Source organism: Ambystoma mexicanum, chromosome 9 (genome assembly GCF_040938575.1).
Source record: "Ambystoma mexicanum isolate Mex_15411 chromosome 9, UKY_AmexF1_1, whole genome shotgun sequence".
Lineage (NCBI taxonomy): Eukaryota > Metazoa > Chordata > Amphibia > Caudata > Ambystomatidae > Ambystoma > Ambystoma mexicanum.
Window position 1 is genome coordinate 288,354,838 of NC_090931.1, and position 19,889 is coordinate 288,374,726.

At 48.1% G+C, this 19,889-nt stretch overlaps 1 protein-coding gene across 3 annotated transcripts in view; it reads left to right on the forward strand.

Moving 5' to 3' along the window:
- HEATR6 (HEAT repeat containing 6) overlaps window positions 1-19,889 on the forward strand; it is a 1,218,923-nt gene that overhangs the window by 374,345 nt on the left and 824,689 nt on the right. For 2 of the 3 annotated variants that reach the window (XM_069614663.1, XM_069614665.1), the window contains one exon: window positions 6,647-6,945. In XM_069614663.1, coding sequence (XP_069470764.1) covers window positions 6,647-6,945 — 299 coding nt within the window. The remainder of the gene's footprint in view (window positions 1-6,646; window positions 6,946-19,889) is intronic. The other variant, XM_069614664.1, reaches the window with a different exon arrangement.

Below are 19,889 nucleotides of genomic sequence, written 5' to 3' on the forward strand. Positions count from 1 at the left end.
TAACACAAACAAGGCCTCTGACCCGTGCTCAGAGCAGGGCCATGCCTCATCCAGGACTGACCAGTCCGAGGAGTGGTCTTCTAAGTCCTTTGAGGTCACCTCATCTGTGGAGGCCCAAGATAATGCCAAGATCCGGCAGTCGGGGTCCATGGGATACGGTGCTGAAGTGGGTCCCAAGTGGATAGGGCGCGATCAGCAACACTACTGCCTCCATTGCCAGCCTACCATCAAGCTCCTCTTCAAAGAGTAAGTCATCTACCCCGGCTAAGCTAATGGAGAAATCTGATAAGCTGTGAACAGAGGAGAAGGCGGCCGCGCAGCTCAAGCAGGCTCAACCAGCACAGGCAAAGACCTCATCGACTGCTACTACGGCCACAGCAGCTACTGGCACTGATCCTGTGAGGGTAGCTCCCACGGTGCAGAAAGTGTCCCTGTCACCACGGCATGACACCACCGCAGAGACTGGCAAATTCTGCAGGCATGCCAGGTCGTCGCCCAAACTGTAGAGGTCTTGTCTGCGGACGATGAAGATCAGGAGTCCTTCCATACGGTCCACGAGGACGAGGAGACCGAGGGCGCAGGGCGTAGTTTTCCAGTTCTGCCTTCTCAGCAGAGGGACATTTCCTTGGATATTCTATCGACTCTACATACCTTGGTGTCAGAGATCCAGATTAGAATGCCTCTGGCGCTGTTACCTGTGGTGCCCGATCAGCCTCTGCCCAAGAAGAGGAAGTGCCATCTGATGCCCCCATATCAACCTCCTCCACCATGTTGGGCCCCAAGCCCCCCAGCAGTCCCAGACACGGGTACGGGAGAGGATACGCCCCGATGATGGATGACAACGACATTGTCGCAGTAGAAGGTGAATTGCCATATTTGGAAGCCCCACATAGGGTGTCTCCACCGGATGAGTTGGGTTTGTTCCACTCCATGATCGCCAGGGCCTCCGAGCTATTCCAGATGGTGCCCGAGGAAACCAAAAAGGAGGGCTTCTTGTATCAAAGGTGCCAGGCCAAGAGGAAGGCTATCATGGCAGTGCCTTTTCTGGATGATATTTGTGAAGAGGGACTGCTCCTCAAGAAGAACCCTTGCACAGCTCCAGCCAAGCGGGATAGGCTGGAGAAGAAATATAGGGTGCCAGACTCTGCACCCAATTGCCTGAGGTTGCAACCATTGCCAGACTCAGTGGTGTCGGTGGCTGCGAGAAAATGGTCAGCTAACCCATCCTCGTCTTCGGTCCCTCTGGACAGCAAGGGGGAAAAGGATGGACACCATTAGGAAGAAGGTGATTTACACTGCAGCGTCCACAATCGAGGCAGCCAAGGTGCTGGATATCCTGCGCAGGTACGACAGGGAATTGTGGTACAAGCTAGGACCGATCCTGGAGTTCCTCCCCGACGATAAGAAGATGGAAGCCCTTGCCCTCTTCCAGGAAGGGGAGGTGGCGTCAGATCACACCATCACAGTGGATGTTGCCACAGGGTTCTGGCAAATGGGGAATGGTGTCTACCTTAGTCGACGGGGATGGATGAAGGCCACTCATTTCCATCACGAGGTCCAAGCGAAGATGCTGGACATGCCCTTCGGGGAAAATCTATTTGGAAAGGCTGTCGACAAGTCCCTCCAGGTCATCAAGACTGATACGCAACCAGCCTGTTCTCTCGGCACTCTGCAGCAGCATTGATAGTCTTCTTTTCGCTCCTCCAGGGGAATTTCGAGCCGGTCTTCAAAAGGGTTCTTCACATCCTACAGACATCCTTCTCGATCTTCAACGCAAGAATCCTACAGAGGCTGCTCCCAGGCCTACAGTAGCGGAGGACAGAATCACCCGCAAGGCAGGACGCCGCCGCCTAAGCGAGCCTGAACCGGCCAGGACGTCGCCCCCCACTCGTGTTCCTGGTGGGAGGCCGGCTGACGGAGTTTGTCAGCTAGTGGAGAAAGATCACCACGACAGATGTGTGCTGGATGCTCTCGCCAAAGGACACACTTTGGAGTTCCAACGCAGGTGTCCACAGATCCCTCTGGTTCCCCTTCAGGAGCAGCACATCCCTCAGATTCTGGAAGAGGTACGAGTCATGCTACAAAAAGTGGCGACAGAGCTAGTTCCCCCATGGCTCCGGTGCGCCAGAGTCTATTTCAGAAACTTTCTAGCCAGAAAGAAGACTGGGATGGGAGGTGGCTGGAGATCCATCCTGGACCTACGACATCTGAACAAATTCTTAAAGTCCCAAAAATTCCAGATGGCCATGTTGCAGCACGTGCTCGGCCAACTGGAAAAAATACTACTTGACGTTGTTGGACCTGCAGGATGCCTATTTCCACGTGCCCATTCACAAACATCGGAAATGTCTGTTTCCTAGTGCAGGCCCAGCACTACCAGTTCAAGGCCCTCGCATTCGGCTTGAAGTTGGCCCCAAGAGTGTACACAAAATGCCTGGCACCAGTGGCGGCACATAAATATCTACAGGGCATGCACGTATACCACGTACGACTGTCGGAGCTGGCCGTCGGACACATGGAGGCGACTATTTCACGGATCACTATCCGTAGTCCTGCTTAACGCCATGGCAGAATGCTTTGTTCCTAGGCACCAGACTCAATACGGTGTCTTGCCTGGCGCCGCCCTCAGAGGTTAGGCTAGCAGCCATTCAAGGAAAGGTGCAACGGTTGTCCTTGATGAAGACGGCCACTATGCGGGCCATCAAGTCGTTACTGGGCATGTCGTCCTGCATCTACCTTGTATGTCTCTGCAGGTTGGAGATGCGATACCTACAGGAATTCCTGGATGCCTGTTGGATACAGGTGTCCAGAAGCTTCACGGACAAGATCCCTCTCAACGAAGAGTTCTGGCGGACGATAGAGTGGTGGGGTGTCCGCTCCAACTACGCTCAAGGCACAGGATTTCAAAACCCCCCTCATACCAGGAGACGGTCACCACGGACTCCTCCCTGGAAGGTTGGGGAGCACACACCGCCAGAGACCGGTGGCTGCTGGAGGAGAAAGATCTGCATATCAACATCCTGGAGCTACGGGCAGTATTCTGGACCCTCAAGTCGTTCCTACCATCTCTGAAAGGCAGGGTGGTGAGGATCTTCACAGACAACACCACCACCATCTTCTACATCAGGAAGCAAGGGGGCAGTCTATCCCCCGCGCTCTCCAAGGAAGACAGGGGATGTTCCTCGTCCCTCTTCACCTGGCAGGAGTCAAGAATACCACCCTAGACTCCCCCCAGCAGGGAACTGCTCTCCTGCCATGAGTGGGAGCTTCGCCATGATCAGGTGGACCTCCTGTTCGTCAAGTGGGGTAGACCCCATATCGATCTGTTTGCGATGGCGGCAGATTCCACCAGCCGAGGAGCCTGGGGGACGCGTTTTCCTTCCCCTGGGAAGGGCTCTTTCTGTACGCGTCTCCTCCCTTCCCTCTCCTGTTACAAGTCAACACACTCGGTGTCAATGCAAGAGGATACTCATCCCCCCGGCGTAGCCGGGGCAGGCTTAGTATCTAGACCTTCTCAGCCTGTCTGTGTCGCCTCTTCTCACCAGTGAAGGAGGCGCAATCCTTCATCGCAACCCAGGATTGCTGAACCTGAGGGCTTGGCTCCTGCAGCCGTAGAGTTTGGTGGTTATGAGTTGCTAGCGGACTGCAGGGAGGTCCTCGCCAGGGCCAGGGCATTGTCGACCTTAAAGTGCTACTGCCATAAGTGGAAGAATTTTGTTACGTGGTGCCGGTTGCAGAAGATTACCCCCCTGAGGTTCACAGCTCCACAGATGCTTCCATACCAAAGGCTGGTCGGGCGCAGGCCTCCATGGTGCATCTGGTGGCTATCTCCCGCTACACCAGATCCCCAGGAAGATCCTTGCTTTGGCTCCACAGACTCATCAAGGAGTTTCTCAAAGGACTTTTTCAATCTTTCCCGCTGGTGAAGGCTCCTACCCCAGCGTGGGAACTCAATGTGGTTCTGGCAAGGCTCATGGGGGACCCCCTTTGAACCTATGCATCAGGCTTTGCTCAAGTTTCTCTCATGGAAGACGGCTTGCCTCGTGGTAATCACCTCTGCCTGACATGTAGGTGAGATCCAGGCCCTATCCTACAAGCAGCCGTACCATACTTTCCACGAATCAAGGGTGGAACTGCGTACGCACCCCTCTTTCATGCTGAAGTTTCTGTCAGAATTCCACCCCAACAAGCCTTTGGTGTTACCTGTTTTCTTCCCGAAAATTTTGCGGGCCGAAAGGGCCTTGCACTCACTGGATGTTGCTCGTGCCATGAAGTTCTACGTAATGCGCACAAAGAGTTTTCGGAAGACTTCTCATCTGTTCGTGATTTTTTGGTCCTGTGTACCATGGGAAGGCCTTGTCCAAGGCTTCCATCTCAAGGTGGCTCTCCGGCTGCATCACGCACTGTCATTGGTTGGCGAACTGACCGCTGCCCGGCCATCTGAGAGCCGACTCCACCAGAGAGAGAGCTGCAATGACAGCATTCCTGTCTGCTGTGCCCCTGCTGGAAATCTGCAGGGCTGCTATGTAGAAGTCTGCGCACACCTTCACAAAGTTCTACTGGGTTGACAGGGATTCCTCCAGAGAGGAGTCCCGAGTCAGCCAAGCAGTGCTACGCAACCTGTTCGCTAGAGGTGAGTCTGTTCCGGAGGTAAGAGTGATTTGCTTCTGTTGAGCCTTGCCACCGCCCATGGTTGTATAATGTTGTACTGCTATGTATTTGTTATTCATGAGCATGTGAATCCATGCCAGACCCCATGCTGGAGAAGGAACAAGTTACTTAGCTGTAACTATTATTTTCCACCATGGGTCTTGCATGGATTCACATGCGAACCCTCCCTCCGGCCCCTCTGTGGCTCTTCTTGGTCATACTGCCACTTTACGTGCTTACCAAATCTGCAGATGGCTGCCGGAGGCGGGGCTTAGGGAGAGGACTGTCATTGGATGGGGGCAGTATGAGCCAGAGGACAGTGATTGGTTTAGAGGAGAAATAGTTTGAAAGTGAAACTGTTTTTTCTTTTACAGAGGATTCCCAGCCTGACGACGGGCAATATTCATGAGCATGTGAATCCATGTCAGGCCCATGTTGTAGAACAATAGTTAGTTAAGTAACTTATGCCTTGTGTGCATGTCTCACTACATGTACATTGGTTCCACCCCCTTCACCTCCTAAGAGTGCAGCCGTGACTACTCCGCCACACTGCTTTTGTTCGAGTGAGGTCGCTGAAAAGACCACCCTAAGACGACTTGTTGGATTTTTTTCAAGGGCTCACCAAAGAACCCTGGAAAACTGTTCTAAACATGGCCAGTGAAGGTTTGTAGTTCTAATTTATAATACAGTAAAGTGATCCATTGTATTACACAGATGACCAGATGCTAAAGAACTAGTTTGCCCCATGTCCTACAAAATTTAGCAAGGTATAGAACAAAACTTGGACGTTAATCAGTACTGAGATACCAACTTGTCTTGCGTGGCTCACAAAAGTGATTGTGCTCTATTACAAGAAATGGCTATAGGTTAAGACCTGGTGTTGCCTCTCTTCTGTCACTCCGGCTTCTGATGTTTACGCCTGCTTGGTAGCACTGTAAGATGCAAAAGTGAGCAGCAGTGTTAGTAGCAAGCCATGCACTTGTTTGCCTAGCGTCTTCTGCATACAACCGTTACTTCTCGATGCTTGGGGAACACAGTTAAATAGATTAAATCTACATCCATATAAAGAGATATGCCATTACGTAATTAACATTAAACCTATTGTAATTGATCTTGCACTCTCTAGATCACTGTTCATTTAACACAGAATACCAGAGCAGATTAGGAATGTATTGCATTAGCTGAGTTTCAAGGCAGAATGTTCACATTTTGATAAGGTAAGAGCTCTACTTAATAAAAGTAGAAGGCTATAGGTTTCACTGATGTAAAAGTACTAGTTATGTCATCTAAACATAATAAGTAGGACATTTCAGAAAAATAATACTGAGTGATTTTGAGTCTGTGACCCAGAAATGTTTTTTTTTATATTTGCTAAATAGCCCAACCACATCTCTTATGGATTGTATTACTTGTTGGGTAATTGTATACCCTAGTCTGGCTTAAGGAGTAAGGCATGCAAATGTTAAGTAGCAGCGTAAATTGCTTATAAACCCCTCCCCACACCCGGCTAAAAATGTGAACCGTGGATTATGCCTGTAAAAGTAGACTATTTAAATCCTAATTTTCACTCTAGCACAGGGCCGGAGACTGGAATTGTCAAAATGTGTGCTGATATTCATTCTGAAGTGGGTGGATATGGCTTTGTAGCAACTTGCATTATTAGACCAAAACCTGAACAAAGAATTCTGCAATATTTCTTTTTACCTGTTATTTGAGACCTGCTTTTGCATAACATAGTGTGCCCTTGTTGACAAGACGATCTGCACCATGCCTGGAACAAGTGGAGTCTGTTCAGCAGAATGTTTTTTCTAAAAAGAGTTTTGGTTTATCACATTTATGAACGAAGATGTAGGCATACCTTGTGTTGCATAGCATCACACACACATGAGGGTTTAGTTCAATATTTTGTGGGCCATGCAGGAGTAGAAAAGTCTGAATAGTGTCCTTGATCGTCATTTCCATGTCTTGTAATGTAAGTTTTCTTTACGTCCCCCAGCAGAACAAAAGGAAGAAATCCAGGGGAAAGGCAAAAAAAGGCCCGCAGGAGGATGAGAATAAAGATGAACTGGAAGACGATGTTGCAGTGGGGCTGATCCATGGAATGGACAAATTGAAGTTATGTGCAGGGGATGCTCAGCACAACCCATGCATAGGCCCTCTGAACTCTCAGTTGAACAACTCATGTTTAGCTGCAGGGAAGGAGCACTTGGCATCACAATTCTCTGGCTGGAAAAGGGTCAGCAGCAGTGATTCGGAATACTCTGACACTGAAGGAGGAATTCAGAACAAAATTAGGTGAGAGCTTGTATTTTTAAAATGACTTGGAAGTAAGGTAAGAAAATCCTTCTCTATCTTTCATCCTAGTTTATACATTTTTGAATGACACTCAACCTGCTTCTCTGGCTTCTTCGGTGTCCCCTTCCTACTAGATTCACCCACTGCTCTTGGACTTGAAGTGCTCACTGTATGTCTCTTGGACCTGTAGTGGCCCTATCTCTTCACTTTCTGCTTTTACTCTTCTCAAAAATCTGAATGCCCTCCACCTCCCAAACTCCCATCCAACGCCACCTCACTTAAACAATGAGCGCTTTGAATTAAATGTTATATTACTATTAGTTTTTGTACTGTGCTGAATAACCACTGTAATAGTTTACCGTGCCAAATCCTTGTCTAAGGAGTAGTGTGCCCTGCACAGGGTAACCAGAACTTGGTCTGCTGGAATGGCATGTGTAAGGTGAAGAAAGGGAGAGGGAAAGCAGGAAAGAAACTTGTAAATGCAGGAAGTGACTTATGCTTGTATTAGTATGGGTGTGTGTTTGTCTATTTTATATTGACTATCTTCTAGAGAGATGCAACACAGAAGAGTATGCGCTGGACTAGTTTATGCATGGGATTACAAGGCAGTTTTGTAGTATAAGAAAGAGGCCGAGTAGTCTTGGGTGCGTGACTGGCTTCAGAGCATGCTCTGGCAATCCAAATGGATATGTAGCCTTAAAATACCTGCGATGCCTATTTATAGACCTGCAGATGAATTGCTGAATAATAATTCTAAGGGATTCCAAACCAACTGAGCAGGTGGCCTAATCCAGGATTAGGATGTGTGGGAGTAAATGTGGTTGGTAACAAAAAGCAAAGGAAGTGGAATGGAAAGAATTAAATAAGTAAATCTGTCCGGTCCTAGATGTAAAATAAATGAGGTTTGTGTTTTGTAAATCCCTTCATGCCACAATAAGACCATCCCACAGCACTGAGGAGTTAGGGAGGGAATCTTTCAAGATGCATGGGAACAATGTAAGCACCAGTTTGCCCTAAGAGCAGCACTGAAGTGCCCCTCATCCCTGAACGACCAGCTCTGCAGAACAGATGAGTGCATGACCCCAAACACGTTTCCAGGTTGGCGTGGCTTCAGTATGCAGGTTCCCTGCTGAGGACTGAGGCTGCTGCCCAAGCAGACATTGTACCATGGCAACAAAACCTTTGATGATTCCAGGGTTGTCATGAAGACTGGGCCCCTCTTAGGAGGCTGCTGGGCTTCTCTGGGAATAATCAATTAATTTACTCTAAAAGTGGACCAGAAGCAAGAGAAATGGTAATCTAGGAAGCTTGTACACTTGATGCAAATGCACCTGTTGCTTTTGAAGCGTTCAACACCTGCAGCAGAGGCTAAGCTTTTCATTTCAAGGTGATGTGGAGAAGAATGGAGGAGGAGGAGGAGGAGGAGGAGGAGGGCTTTTGGGCTGCTGCAAAGCACTGAAAGGGGAGCATGTATAAGGGAACAGAAATTAGTCCATGTCAAAGGTGTTGTTTTGTACATATAAATAAGTAATTTTCTTAATACAACACCAGTCATCAACCTAACAATCAACCTAACAGTCTAACAGCACAAAGGCTATTTTAGTTATTTAAATGTATATAGCACGCAAACAGCCCTTGGGCATCGAGGCACTGTTACATGTGATGAGCTTAGTTATATGAGGCATCTGAGACGCCTTTATTCTATGTGCTCTGTGGTATTGCACCCAGAAGCACAAAGCAATATATATATATTCCCCACGCTCGCCCCCGACTGTGCTGCTGCATGTGCCCTGGTCTACATCACCCAGAAGCACATGGCAGTACAAATATCCCACTGTCACCCCGACCTGTGTAGCGGATGGATGTGCCTGAAGATATGTACTGTCACAAAAGTATCATGCATTTGTGCTTCCTTTAAATTGCTTATGCTTGTTCCTATGGAGTTCGTTTTCATAGTACGATAGAGAAGAGTAGTTGTGTTGTATGTGCTTTACTCTTGCTGTCCTTACCTACCATCCTCTAACATGGGTGTCCCTATTTTAATCAATTTTCACTACAAATCAAGTTAGTTGTGTTGGATGGACTGCCTTGTAGTTCTAATTCAGATCCTGAATGAAAGAACATGCTCTGTGATGAGAATAAGACAAACCTGATAGTCTATCTCACTGATGCACTGCTGGTATTGGGGTGAACGGTGGCCAAGTGTCCAATGTATATGCTAACACTTAGGGTACATCATGTTCGAGGGAAATTCATCTTGGTCGGATAATTAAGGTTATTGAGAGTGGTGGGAGAAAAAAAATACAAAAAAGGTTAATGCAAAATATTTGTGTTGCCTTGTACTGAATATAATTTTTAAATGCATGGCTTTCTAAATCTTAAAAGGGAAACTTAAAGTTGCTTACTCTGCTTACCGTTCATTTGCTGCTTTTTTGACGGCAAAGCTCTGCTCTTCTCCCGTACCTATTGACTGGAGTATTTTGGCTGCATTGCCTGAACGCATCAGGAAATTTAGTCTTGACCTACTGTTAGCCAGAGTGGCTGTTGGCCAAACAGCCTTTTTTTATTTTGAAATCTGGTTAATTGCAGTCTGAAACTTACAGGCGTTGTCACCTTAGGTCAGATTTCATTAGGTTCTGCTTCAGCCAGCAGATCTTAGGTGAGGCTCTGTCATGTAGGCCATTGTTTGAGTGCTTATGTTTTTACTGCCAGAATCCAATGCACTTTTACCTATTTTCTCTTTCGAATTTTGAGACTGAACTGGATCACACCAATGTTCACAAATTTCACATCAGCTTTGTCCATGAGGCAATGGAGCTGTTAAAGCCTGCTCATTATTATGGTTTAGTTTTTATTACTGTATACGTTATCGTGAAGATTTGAATTCTGAAGCAGCAGGCTGTTTGTTAGCATGGTAAGAAGAGCATGACCACCCTATCAGAGTTGGGAGCAGACGGAAAACTTAACACACTTGCAGAATGGGTTGCAATTGCTTTATTGAAGTAGGGTTTATGTGGGAGAAGGTCTGTGGTGTAGTACAGGGTGTATAATAAAGGGTGTACAAGAGAAAAGGACAACCTATCTGCTGCAACTGAACCAAAGCGTGCCTGTGGTAGGAATCAACAAAACAATAGTGTCAAAACTACATCCTAGCTTTGAATACCTAGCGTAGCTCTCTTGGGCAGTGCTCAAATGTCTCATGTAAGGAATTAGCCTTACCCCAGTACTTGGTGTTTTACATTATGGGTTGGACAAACCTTTGGATGGCCTCTTGGCGAGGTATCTACAACACGAGTGGGAGAATCTATGGCTAACAGTATATGAACGGAGGATTAACAAAACAAGTGTAAGGCTCTGTGGTATAAGGAATTTATGTCCCAGCCCAGGTTTAGTTCCCTATTCTAAATCGCAGGAGCCCAGGGTGTCTGCACCCTGTAGGCTTTCTTCAATCTTGGCTTTGAAGGTGTCTGTTGGTTTAGTTCTCCTTTAGTCATAGTTTACCCTCCTAGGCTTTGTGGACGTAGATAACGGCACACGGCTACCAACCAGAGTTTATGAATCCCCAGGACCTAGGGGGATGCTCCAAACTGATTACCAATACGATTGTCTTTCCTTCCTCTCACCTTCTGCCTGACATGGGTGCTTTCCAGACTGAATGTATTCTCACCCACCAGCGAAGACTAGCCTCGCTGGGCAGGAGTCTTCCACAGGCACTTGTCTCTCCAAGGCAGAAGTGGGCCTAAAACAGGCTCAAGGATTTCACCTTCTCGGGTTCTTGGTTCTCCAAATGGTCTGGGCATGTGGCCCCCCTAGCAGCCTACAAAACGTATTTCTCGGTTCTGGAAGTCTTTGACTCCCAGAACTGACTTGGCTATAGCCCCAAGCTCTCTCTGTCTACGGTGTTTTCCTTGCAAGGTTGCAAACCGAGCTATACAACTCAGGAAACTGCTCTCCAAACCTTATTTCATTCTTGGCCTCACTTGGTTTCACCAACCTCCTTTTCAGTAAACACAGAAATTTGGGATGCCATCTGTTGGGGTACAATTTGAATTTTGGGGTTCTGGCTTCCTAGCTTTCTGAGACCCCTGCCTCTGCAACCCTTTTTACTTGAGTGCTACCTTAGTATCCCATAGGGATATGAGGGCAATGGTGCTTTTTTAAAGCGCAATATTTTGGACGCGCAGTTATTACCTGGCTAGACTGGCCTACATTGATTGTAGGCCAGTGGGAACACTTATCATGTTTCGTTTACCCCTGATGCAGAGTAACTGCATCAAGGGGAAAAGCCAGGGTAAGTGTTATTACGTGCATGGGCCTACATTCAATGTAGGCCTACCTAGCCCCGTTATAATACTTTACTTACCATTTTTGCTTTGCTCTTGATGCATGGTACTGTGCATCAATGGCAAAGCAAAAAAGACTGCCTTACCCCCCACCCCTAAATATAGGGGCTCTGCTGACACATGCACACAGACACTTTCACCTACACATTCACACATCATTCATACAATACCTTGCATGCACGCATTCATAAAAACAAACATGCTTAAATAAATATCCATCCATCCATACATGCATACAACCCATCCATACGAAGGCATACATTAGTTTTCAAAAATTGGTTTGCAGAGTTTGCTAAATTAAAATGTTCTTGATTAGCAAACAAGCTTATTTGATTAGCAATGTTGTGCTAATATTGCTAATGTCGCCAGAGGTTATTTGTACCCAAGTCATAAAATGAGCAACAGTATTTATGTGCACCTCTGAAGTAAGAAATTAGTCAGATGGGTGTCTGTAAAATGCAAAGGCTAACTGCATGAAGGGAACACACTTAAATAAATAGATACGCTTGGTTAGCTTTTATACTGCACACCACACCACCGTAGTGGGTGGAACTGTTCACCATCCAGGGTGCAAAGCATACTGTGATCTGTGGGGTGAGAAGGAAACGAGGATAAAGTTAAGTAGGAATTGACAACAGCGGGGGAAAGTCAGAGATGGACAAGAAGACCAAGGAGACAAGGGGAGGATAACGTGAGTATTGAATAGTAGCATAATCTGGGATGCATGTACCGTAGAATGGGTTTATACAGCAGAGTCAGGTCGCAGAATCTTAGTGTCTCTGGGCTCTGTGGGCTCTGGTGTGTCCGGGACCCTCCGTAAATAGCCTTTTCCACACAACGAGTGACCATAACAACGAACGGAGCACTTGCTGGACTCTTGAACTCCTCATACTTTCGCTGACTGTATTGAAACTCTGTGTCACACCAAGACTGCTTTGAGAGGGAGGACGCTGCACCAGGACCGGATTCTGCAACAAGCTGTGATTCGTCGAGCCCTGTCCAAGAAGGTACACATGTAGTAATCTGAAGAGCCTCACTCAGTATCACCTTAGTATTGCCGTTTAGCCTCCCTTTTAAGAACATTTGCGACCCACAAGGGTTGCCACTGAACGGGGGGGCCAGCAGATGGGAGGCCTGTCTGGTCCTCGAACGCAGCACCGTTAAACTATACCGCCCCCGTCACCGCCACGCCAATATGCAAAAACCCATGAAATGAGAAACAACTGCAAAAATAACATATAGGTACGCAATCGAGCTCTTTCAAAGAAAACCTAACGTACCCATCAGCCAAAGTGAGTGAGACTATCACACCTCCCGATGACTTGATAGTTGGGATGGGGTATAAACAGTGGGGGGGCAAGCTGAGTACTACAATATGAGCCTCTGAGCAACAAACGAGGAAACAAGTCGAGACATAAGAAAAAAGGCACTTATAAATAATGAATATGACGAAAAACGAATATTCATGGACCAAAATGTTGGTACGACAGAAAAGTCGGCTGGGAGCCCACAGACTGCTCCACCGCTGTGCCCTTGAATAGAAAACAAGACGAAAAGGAGAACAGACCGGTCTATAACCTCCCTAAAACTGAATTGGGCATGTTGAAGAAAAGAACCCAACAGCCCTGCCCACTTCCTGAGAGCAACACAACCTCAAAACAAGATCCTATTCAGGAAAACACCAGACCCCGGATACAGAGCCCGGATGGGCCAGACGAACAGCAAAGAGAGCAAGTGGACCGAAGTGATCTGCTTGGGCTATTCCCCCTCACAAAAAGACCAAGCCAAAATTGGCAAACAAAGATGGCAAACAATATACGGGCGCTGAATGCACTCGGAAATTCTATCTCAGCCCTACAACCAGCGGACAAACTCCCGCACAGCGAGACTTTCACTGGATATAACTGAAATTGAAACCTTGATGAAAAACCATGAGAAGAGAAGTATTTGGATACACGCGTGATAACAAGAAATACTAACACTCGGTCTGCAAATTTCACCAATTCCATGCCCAAGCCCTAAGATGCCGCAAGACCCTAAGCAAATACCATCTCATAAGAAAACAAGTACCCCATTTTCGATAGTCAAGAACCCGGAGGGACGATACTACAAAATAGTCGAACGAAAGAGCAGATGAGAGGGCTGATAACAAGTGCACTTGCGATTCACCTAAACAATGTCAACGAGATCCCATACCAACAACAATGATTGATCTCCAGAACATGCTCAATGCAATTTCCTCACAGGTGATGATCCCAGCAAGGCCTTCATGAATAAGATCCAAGACTGACTAAACGTGGAAGCAGAAGCCAGCATGAATGTGGCAGGCCAGACTCTTCGATATTGCCAGGACGGATCAGGTGGAAAAAACTCAGTTGACAACCGCCCTAACAGCAATGATGACCACAGCTATTGTGCAGAAAGGCCCCTCAAACATCCTGACAAATGAAATTAAAGAGGGGAACGTCAAACTGACCCATGATCTACTTTGCCCAGGAAGGAACACCCAGTCATCCAGAAAAGCGCCAACGCATGCAATAGAACTCACAAACTCAAGGGTCCCTACTCTAGTGGGAAATTTGATCGATCTGAATAATGCAACCGCAGCTGATCAAGTACCTGATACTACCATCTGTTTGATATAAGAGGCCACGAAAGAAGTGACTGCCAAAGGAAATAAACAGATACCAAAAAAAGGTATAGATAACTTTGAGATCTTTAAATAAATGACCAATAAAAATCAGCAAAAACAAAACCAAGATCAGAAGAGAAAGGGAAAGCAAAATCAAAATGGATCAAGAGCTTTCCTTAGATGTATCCCTGCCTCAGGTAACTATTCAGAAAAATCAAAACAAACTAGACAAATTCTTTGAACAAAGAAAGCAATGAGATGCAAAATTGACGGTCAACATGACAAATGAGCACACTGAAGAGCACTAGAAAATCCAAGAAAATGAACGTGACTAAAGAGATCTGTTGATGAACGCATCAATATTTCTGAGGCTTGTGGAATCTGCTTAGATCACATGCTGTGCATAGGCCGACATCTAGTGGAAGCTGCGGAGTATTAGTTTGTTTTTCGAAACTCTAAAATGGGCATTGACACAGGGCGTGCCAGTAATACTATCCCTAGTGTGCTGTCCACTGTACCCAAGATCCTTCACGCGTCTAGGATCCTCAGATTGTTTTTTTCCACTATACTGGTCGGAAGCATTTTGCGGAGTCCCCTGGCCTTAGCCATACTTTTGCTAAAAATGTAAAATAATAATCTATTGACATCCTTCCCCACCCCAACGTCGAACTTCGACACTCGACGCTGGCTGGAGAAGAAATCGACCGTCGGCTGCTGCACGACGGATTTGGGCCTCGGAAGGCCTCTGGCCTCGGCCCGGGCCTTGGAAGGTCTCTGGCCTCGGCCCTGCAAGTAGGGAGAGTGGGGGGTTGTACATACTCTACACTCTTGGTATATAGGTACACCTTATACATTTCCTACACTTAACAGCCCGCTGCCTCAAGGTGCGTATGGAGGGGTACCCCTTTTCAATTCTGCCCCAAGTGCAATCGCAAATACCATTGGGTCGACAGGCACGCCACGTGCAATCTCTGCTTGCCGAGGGACCACCCCGAAGCGGACTGCAGAGCGTGTAGTAGATTTAAACCTAAGACACTTGAGGACCGTTCGACGAAGCGTTGGGCCCACCACGCCAGGCAGGCGGCCATGGCAGCGGAGGGCGCCTTCAGCGACGCCGTACTTTCGGACGGCGGGGGCATTACGGCGTCGAAAGACAGCCGAGCGCAGGTCCCCGACCTCGGAAGGTCGTCCGGCAGGGCGGCTATGGGGAAGACCCCCGGCGACACAAGCGCTTCACACACTACACACACTAAACACACTAAGTCCAACCGAGACTCGACGATGTCGAGTTCTCAGAAAGAGGCACAAACAGAACGGTCCGATTCGGTGTCCTCTGGGCGCTCACGATCAAGATCGCCGCATGTCTCCAGGCAATCATGCACTCTTGCCAAGAGTGCCTCGCTCCCTAGGCTAACAGAAGTTCGATCGTCAGGAGACGAAGACGACTTCCACCCCCAGGCCGCGCTCCAGGAGTCGGAGCCCACAGTCAAAATTAGCGAGGCCCCACGCTCGAAGGACAGGGACCCCACCCCTGATCCTCGACGGCAGGCGTCGAAAACCTCCGGAGCCACTAAAGGACAGGGAAAACACTTTTCCACTCACGGGGAGGGGGGAAAACAGAAAAAGAAGCAGCCTTTGCACTCTTCCACACCTGTGAAACACACCACTCCCCCTAAACAGACAGACAAAACCAGGTCTGCTGATATGTCTAAAACCAGCAAATCTACTCAAGACAAATCCCATAGACTTGCTGAGAGTCATTCCCAGTTACAGAAAATGGTCGAGTGAAGACATAGATAGGGTCATGTCAAGGATGTCTTCTTTGGCTGATTTTTATGATAAAAATCCAGAACATTTCCGCTCGTATGATCCACAAGGGGCAACACCCTCAGGCTCTAATGAAAAAGCCCCGGTTTGAAACATCGATGAGGTCAGACCCCTTCGAGGTACAACCATACTCACTATATCAAGGAGAGTCTTCCTTTGGTGAGGACCAAGAATTTGGCATGGTAGAAGAGCAAACCGGGACGGGCTACTATGGGGATGATGAGGACCAGGAAGAGGAAGAGGAAGACCCGGAAACATACAGAGTAGATTCCCCGGTAGAGAACGAAGCCCCGGTTACAGACTCCCCGGTCAATAACCAACCCCTCCTAAATGAGGTTCTCGCATGCGCAGCAGAACATTTCCATATCGACACCCACGGTGTCCAGGAGGAGAGAGACTTTGCAGAAGAGTTAGTGGGAGAAAGGAGGCCTGTTGCCCAGACCATCCCTATCCTTAAGTCCATTCAGCGAAGAATAGACCCATCCCTGGTGAACCCGAACCTCACCAGAGCAGTCGATCCCAGGGTTGAAAAACTTTTCAGGGCAGCCCAGTCTGACCCTCTCTATATAAGAGGACATCTGAAGCCAGACTCCCTAGTTGTCACCAACTCTCGTAAGAGGGCTGGAACACCCTTGTCATCGTCCGAAGCTCCTCCCGACAAGGAGAGCAAAAAACTATACGGTTTCGGCAGGAAAGTAGCCTCAACATCCGCCTATCAAGCAAGGATTGCAAACTCCACCACCCTGTTGGCAAGCTACAACTGCCATCAGTGGGAAGAAGTCGCGGCACTCATAGCCTCTGCTCCTGAACCTTTAAAGGGCCAGTTAGATCGGATTTCCGCAGAGGGTAGAGCCGTGTCTGGTTGCATTTTGAAAGCAACCTTCGACGCCGCGGACAACGCAGGCAGATTGATAGCAGAAGGCACTGTTATCAAAAGACATGTGTGGTTACGGCAGTCTGGTTTTAAGGCAGAAACCCAGGCATCATTGTTGGACAAACCGGTAGAAACCGATCTGTTTGGTAAGGCGGTCGAAGACGCACTGAAGAATGCCAAGGACGACTATGAAACACTCAAGTCCCTTGGCCAGTTAACCAATAAACCCCCTAACCAGAGAGGGAATAGTAATTTTCGTCGCCCACACGGCCAAAATTCCCAGAGAGGATCAAACTATTCCCAGGGGCAGGGTACACAGTGGAACAACCAACAGTCTACCCAGGGTTACGGCAGGGGTAATAGGAGAGGTTGTGGTAAAGGCAGAGGCAGCCCCAGCAAGGAAGGCGGCATGCCTCCACCAAAGCAGTGACGCTCAGTTGAGGGTCCCTTCTCACGCAACCCCAGTAGGGGGACGCATTTCCAACTTCACCCAGGCTTGGGAAGGGATCACATCAGACAGATGGGTGCTGTCAACAGTATCCACAGGATATTGTATAGAGCTACTGCAGCGTCCCCGGAACCATCCTCCACGACAAAGAGTACACTCTTTAGAACATCAGAAGATTCTCCTCGAGGAGATTGCCATTCTGCTAGAAAAGGACGCGATAGAACTCGTCCCGGGACACCAGGTAAACAAGGGTAATCTTCAACTTACTTCCTTGTGCCAAAGAAAGATTTGACAATGCGCCCAGTATTGGACTTACAGCCTGCCAACAAGTATGTCAAGCCCCAAAAGTTTTGTATGACCACGCTACAAGAGGTAATCCCCCTCCTAAAAAAGAGGGATTACATGGCAACCTTGGATATGAAAGATGCTTATTTTCATATTTCCATGTTCCCAGCGCACAGAAAGTATTTGCGCTCCAAGGTAGACATTCGACACTACCAATTCAAGGTACTGCCCTTCGGGATAGCTTCGGCACCAAGGGTATTCACCAAGGTACTGGCGGTGGCGGCTGCACACCTGCGCAGGGAGGCAATCCCAGTGTACCCTTATCTGGACGACTGGCTCATAACGGGGGAAACCCCAGGAATTTGCAGGATAAACATTCAAAGGACTATCGACCTCCTCCACGAGTTAGGCTTCTCAAATCAATGAGAAAAAGTCAAGCCTGGTGCCAAGCACCTCCAAACAATTCCTAGGAGCAATCCTAGATACTCAAGAGGGGTTGACCTTTCCTTCAGAAGAAAGAATTCGGAATATACTACTGCAAATTCCGCATTATCAGTCCGGTCAACAAATAATGGTACGCAAAGCTATGCGTTTACTGGGCATGATGGCGTCATGTATTTACCTGGTCCCCCACGCGCGCCTGCGTCCCATGCAGGAATGGTTGGCGAAACAGTGGTCTCAGGCAAGTGGTCAGTGGGACGATCTAGTGGTCGTTTCGCCAACACTGGTATAGATCCTTCACTGGTGGACAAGAGAGAATCTCGCACAGGGGAAACCCTTCTACGATCCCGAAGTACAGGCAATAGTCACTACAGATGCATGCTCACCATCTCCACCACACAGCTCGGGGTCCCTGGTCTCACTCAGTGGCCAAGAACCACATCAACCTGCTAGAGCTTCTGGCAGTATTCAGAGCGCTTCAGGCGTTCGAGCCCCACCTACTAAACCTGTCAGTGCAAATCCGGACGGACAGCACAACAGCCATGTTCTACCTGAACAAGCAAGGAGGGACTCGCTCGCCAAATCTGTCCAAGCTTGCCCAGAAAATCTGGATATGGACACTCAGACGGAACATCTTCCTGTCATCACAACATGTTCCAGGGGAGCTCAATTCCCTAGCGGATGCTCTGAGCAGAGACTCCCTCCCAGAGGAACACAAATGGGTTCTACACAGAGAGGTCGTAGAAGATATCTTCTCTCAGTGGGGTTTCCCCACTATAGACTTATTCGCCACAAGCGAAAACGGACAATGCCCAGGATTTGCATCCATGTTCCCCCAACCAGACTCCCAGGGGGAACGCCCTGTGGATGAACTGGTCAGGGATGTTTGCGTACGCTTTTCCACCAACTCCTCATCAGGAAAGTGGTGAACAAGATGAACAGAGAGTCGATGACGCTCGTCCTAGTTGCTCCCATGTGGGCAAGACAACTGTGGTTCCCACACCTACGCAGGATGGCGGTGTGCGAGCCCATCAAACTTCCAGCCTGGTACAACCTACTGTCCCAGCACCAAGGTCAAACAGTGCACCAGCAACCCAACTCAATGAACCTGGCAGCATGGCTCCTGAGATCATAGAGTTTGGACATCTCAATTTGCCACAGAGGTGTATGGACATCCTAAAGGAATCTAGAAAATCAAACACAAGGCACTGTTACTTTGACAAATGGAAGAGGTTCGTTATCTGGTGCCAGAGTAGACAAATCAACCCGGTTGATTGCACTCCTTCCACTATTGTTACATACATGCTCCACCTGCTAGATGCAGGATTGGTATTTAACTCACTGAAAGTACACCTGGCAGCCCTGTCGGCTTACACCACTTCCCATAGCAAGGTTTCGTGGTGGAAAGTACCAGTAGTTAAAGCCTTCATGGAAGGAGTAAAGAGTCTTCACCCTCCTATTTCAAACCCACCACCAGGGTGGGACCTTAATGTGGTGCTAGCCAGGCTCATAGGCCCCCCTTTCGAACCCATGCATAAAAGCAGTCTCAAACACCTGACTTATAAAACGGCCTTCTTAGTAGCTATTACTTCTATAAGAAGGGTCAGTGAAATTCAGGCTCTGTCAGTGCAGGATCCCTTCTTTAATGTCCATAAAGACAAACTGGTTTTACGCACACACCCTAGGTGCTCACCTAAATTTATATCAACATTCCATGTAAACCAGTCCATCGAGCTTCCGGCTTTCTTCCAGGACCCGCAAAGCTCGGCTGAGGTGAAACTACACACCCTAGATGTGCGTAGGGCCGTCCTCTACTATGTAAATAAAACCAGACCGCTAAGAAAAACAGATCAACTGTTTGTCTCCGTAGCTACAGGCAGAGAGGGGGATTGCGTCTCTAAAGGTGCCATCTCGAAGTGGATTATTAACTGTATCCAGCTGTGTTACTCACTCTCTGAAAGAACTCTGCCTTTCACGCCAAGAGCCCACTCTACTAGAGGCATTGGGGCCACACTGGCTTTCATTGCAAATGTACCCCTTGGCACCATTTGCAAAGCCGCTACTTGGAGCTCTATTCGCACTTTTACTCAGCAT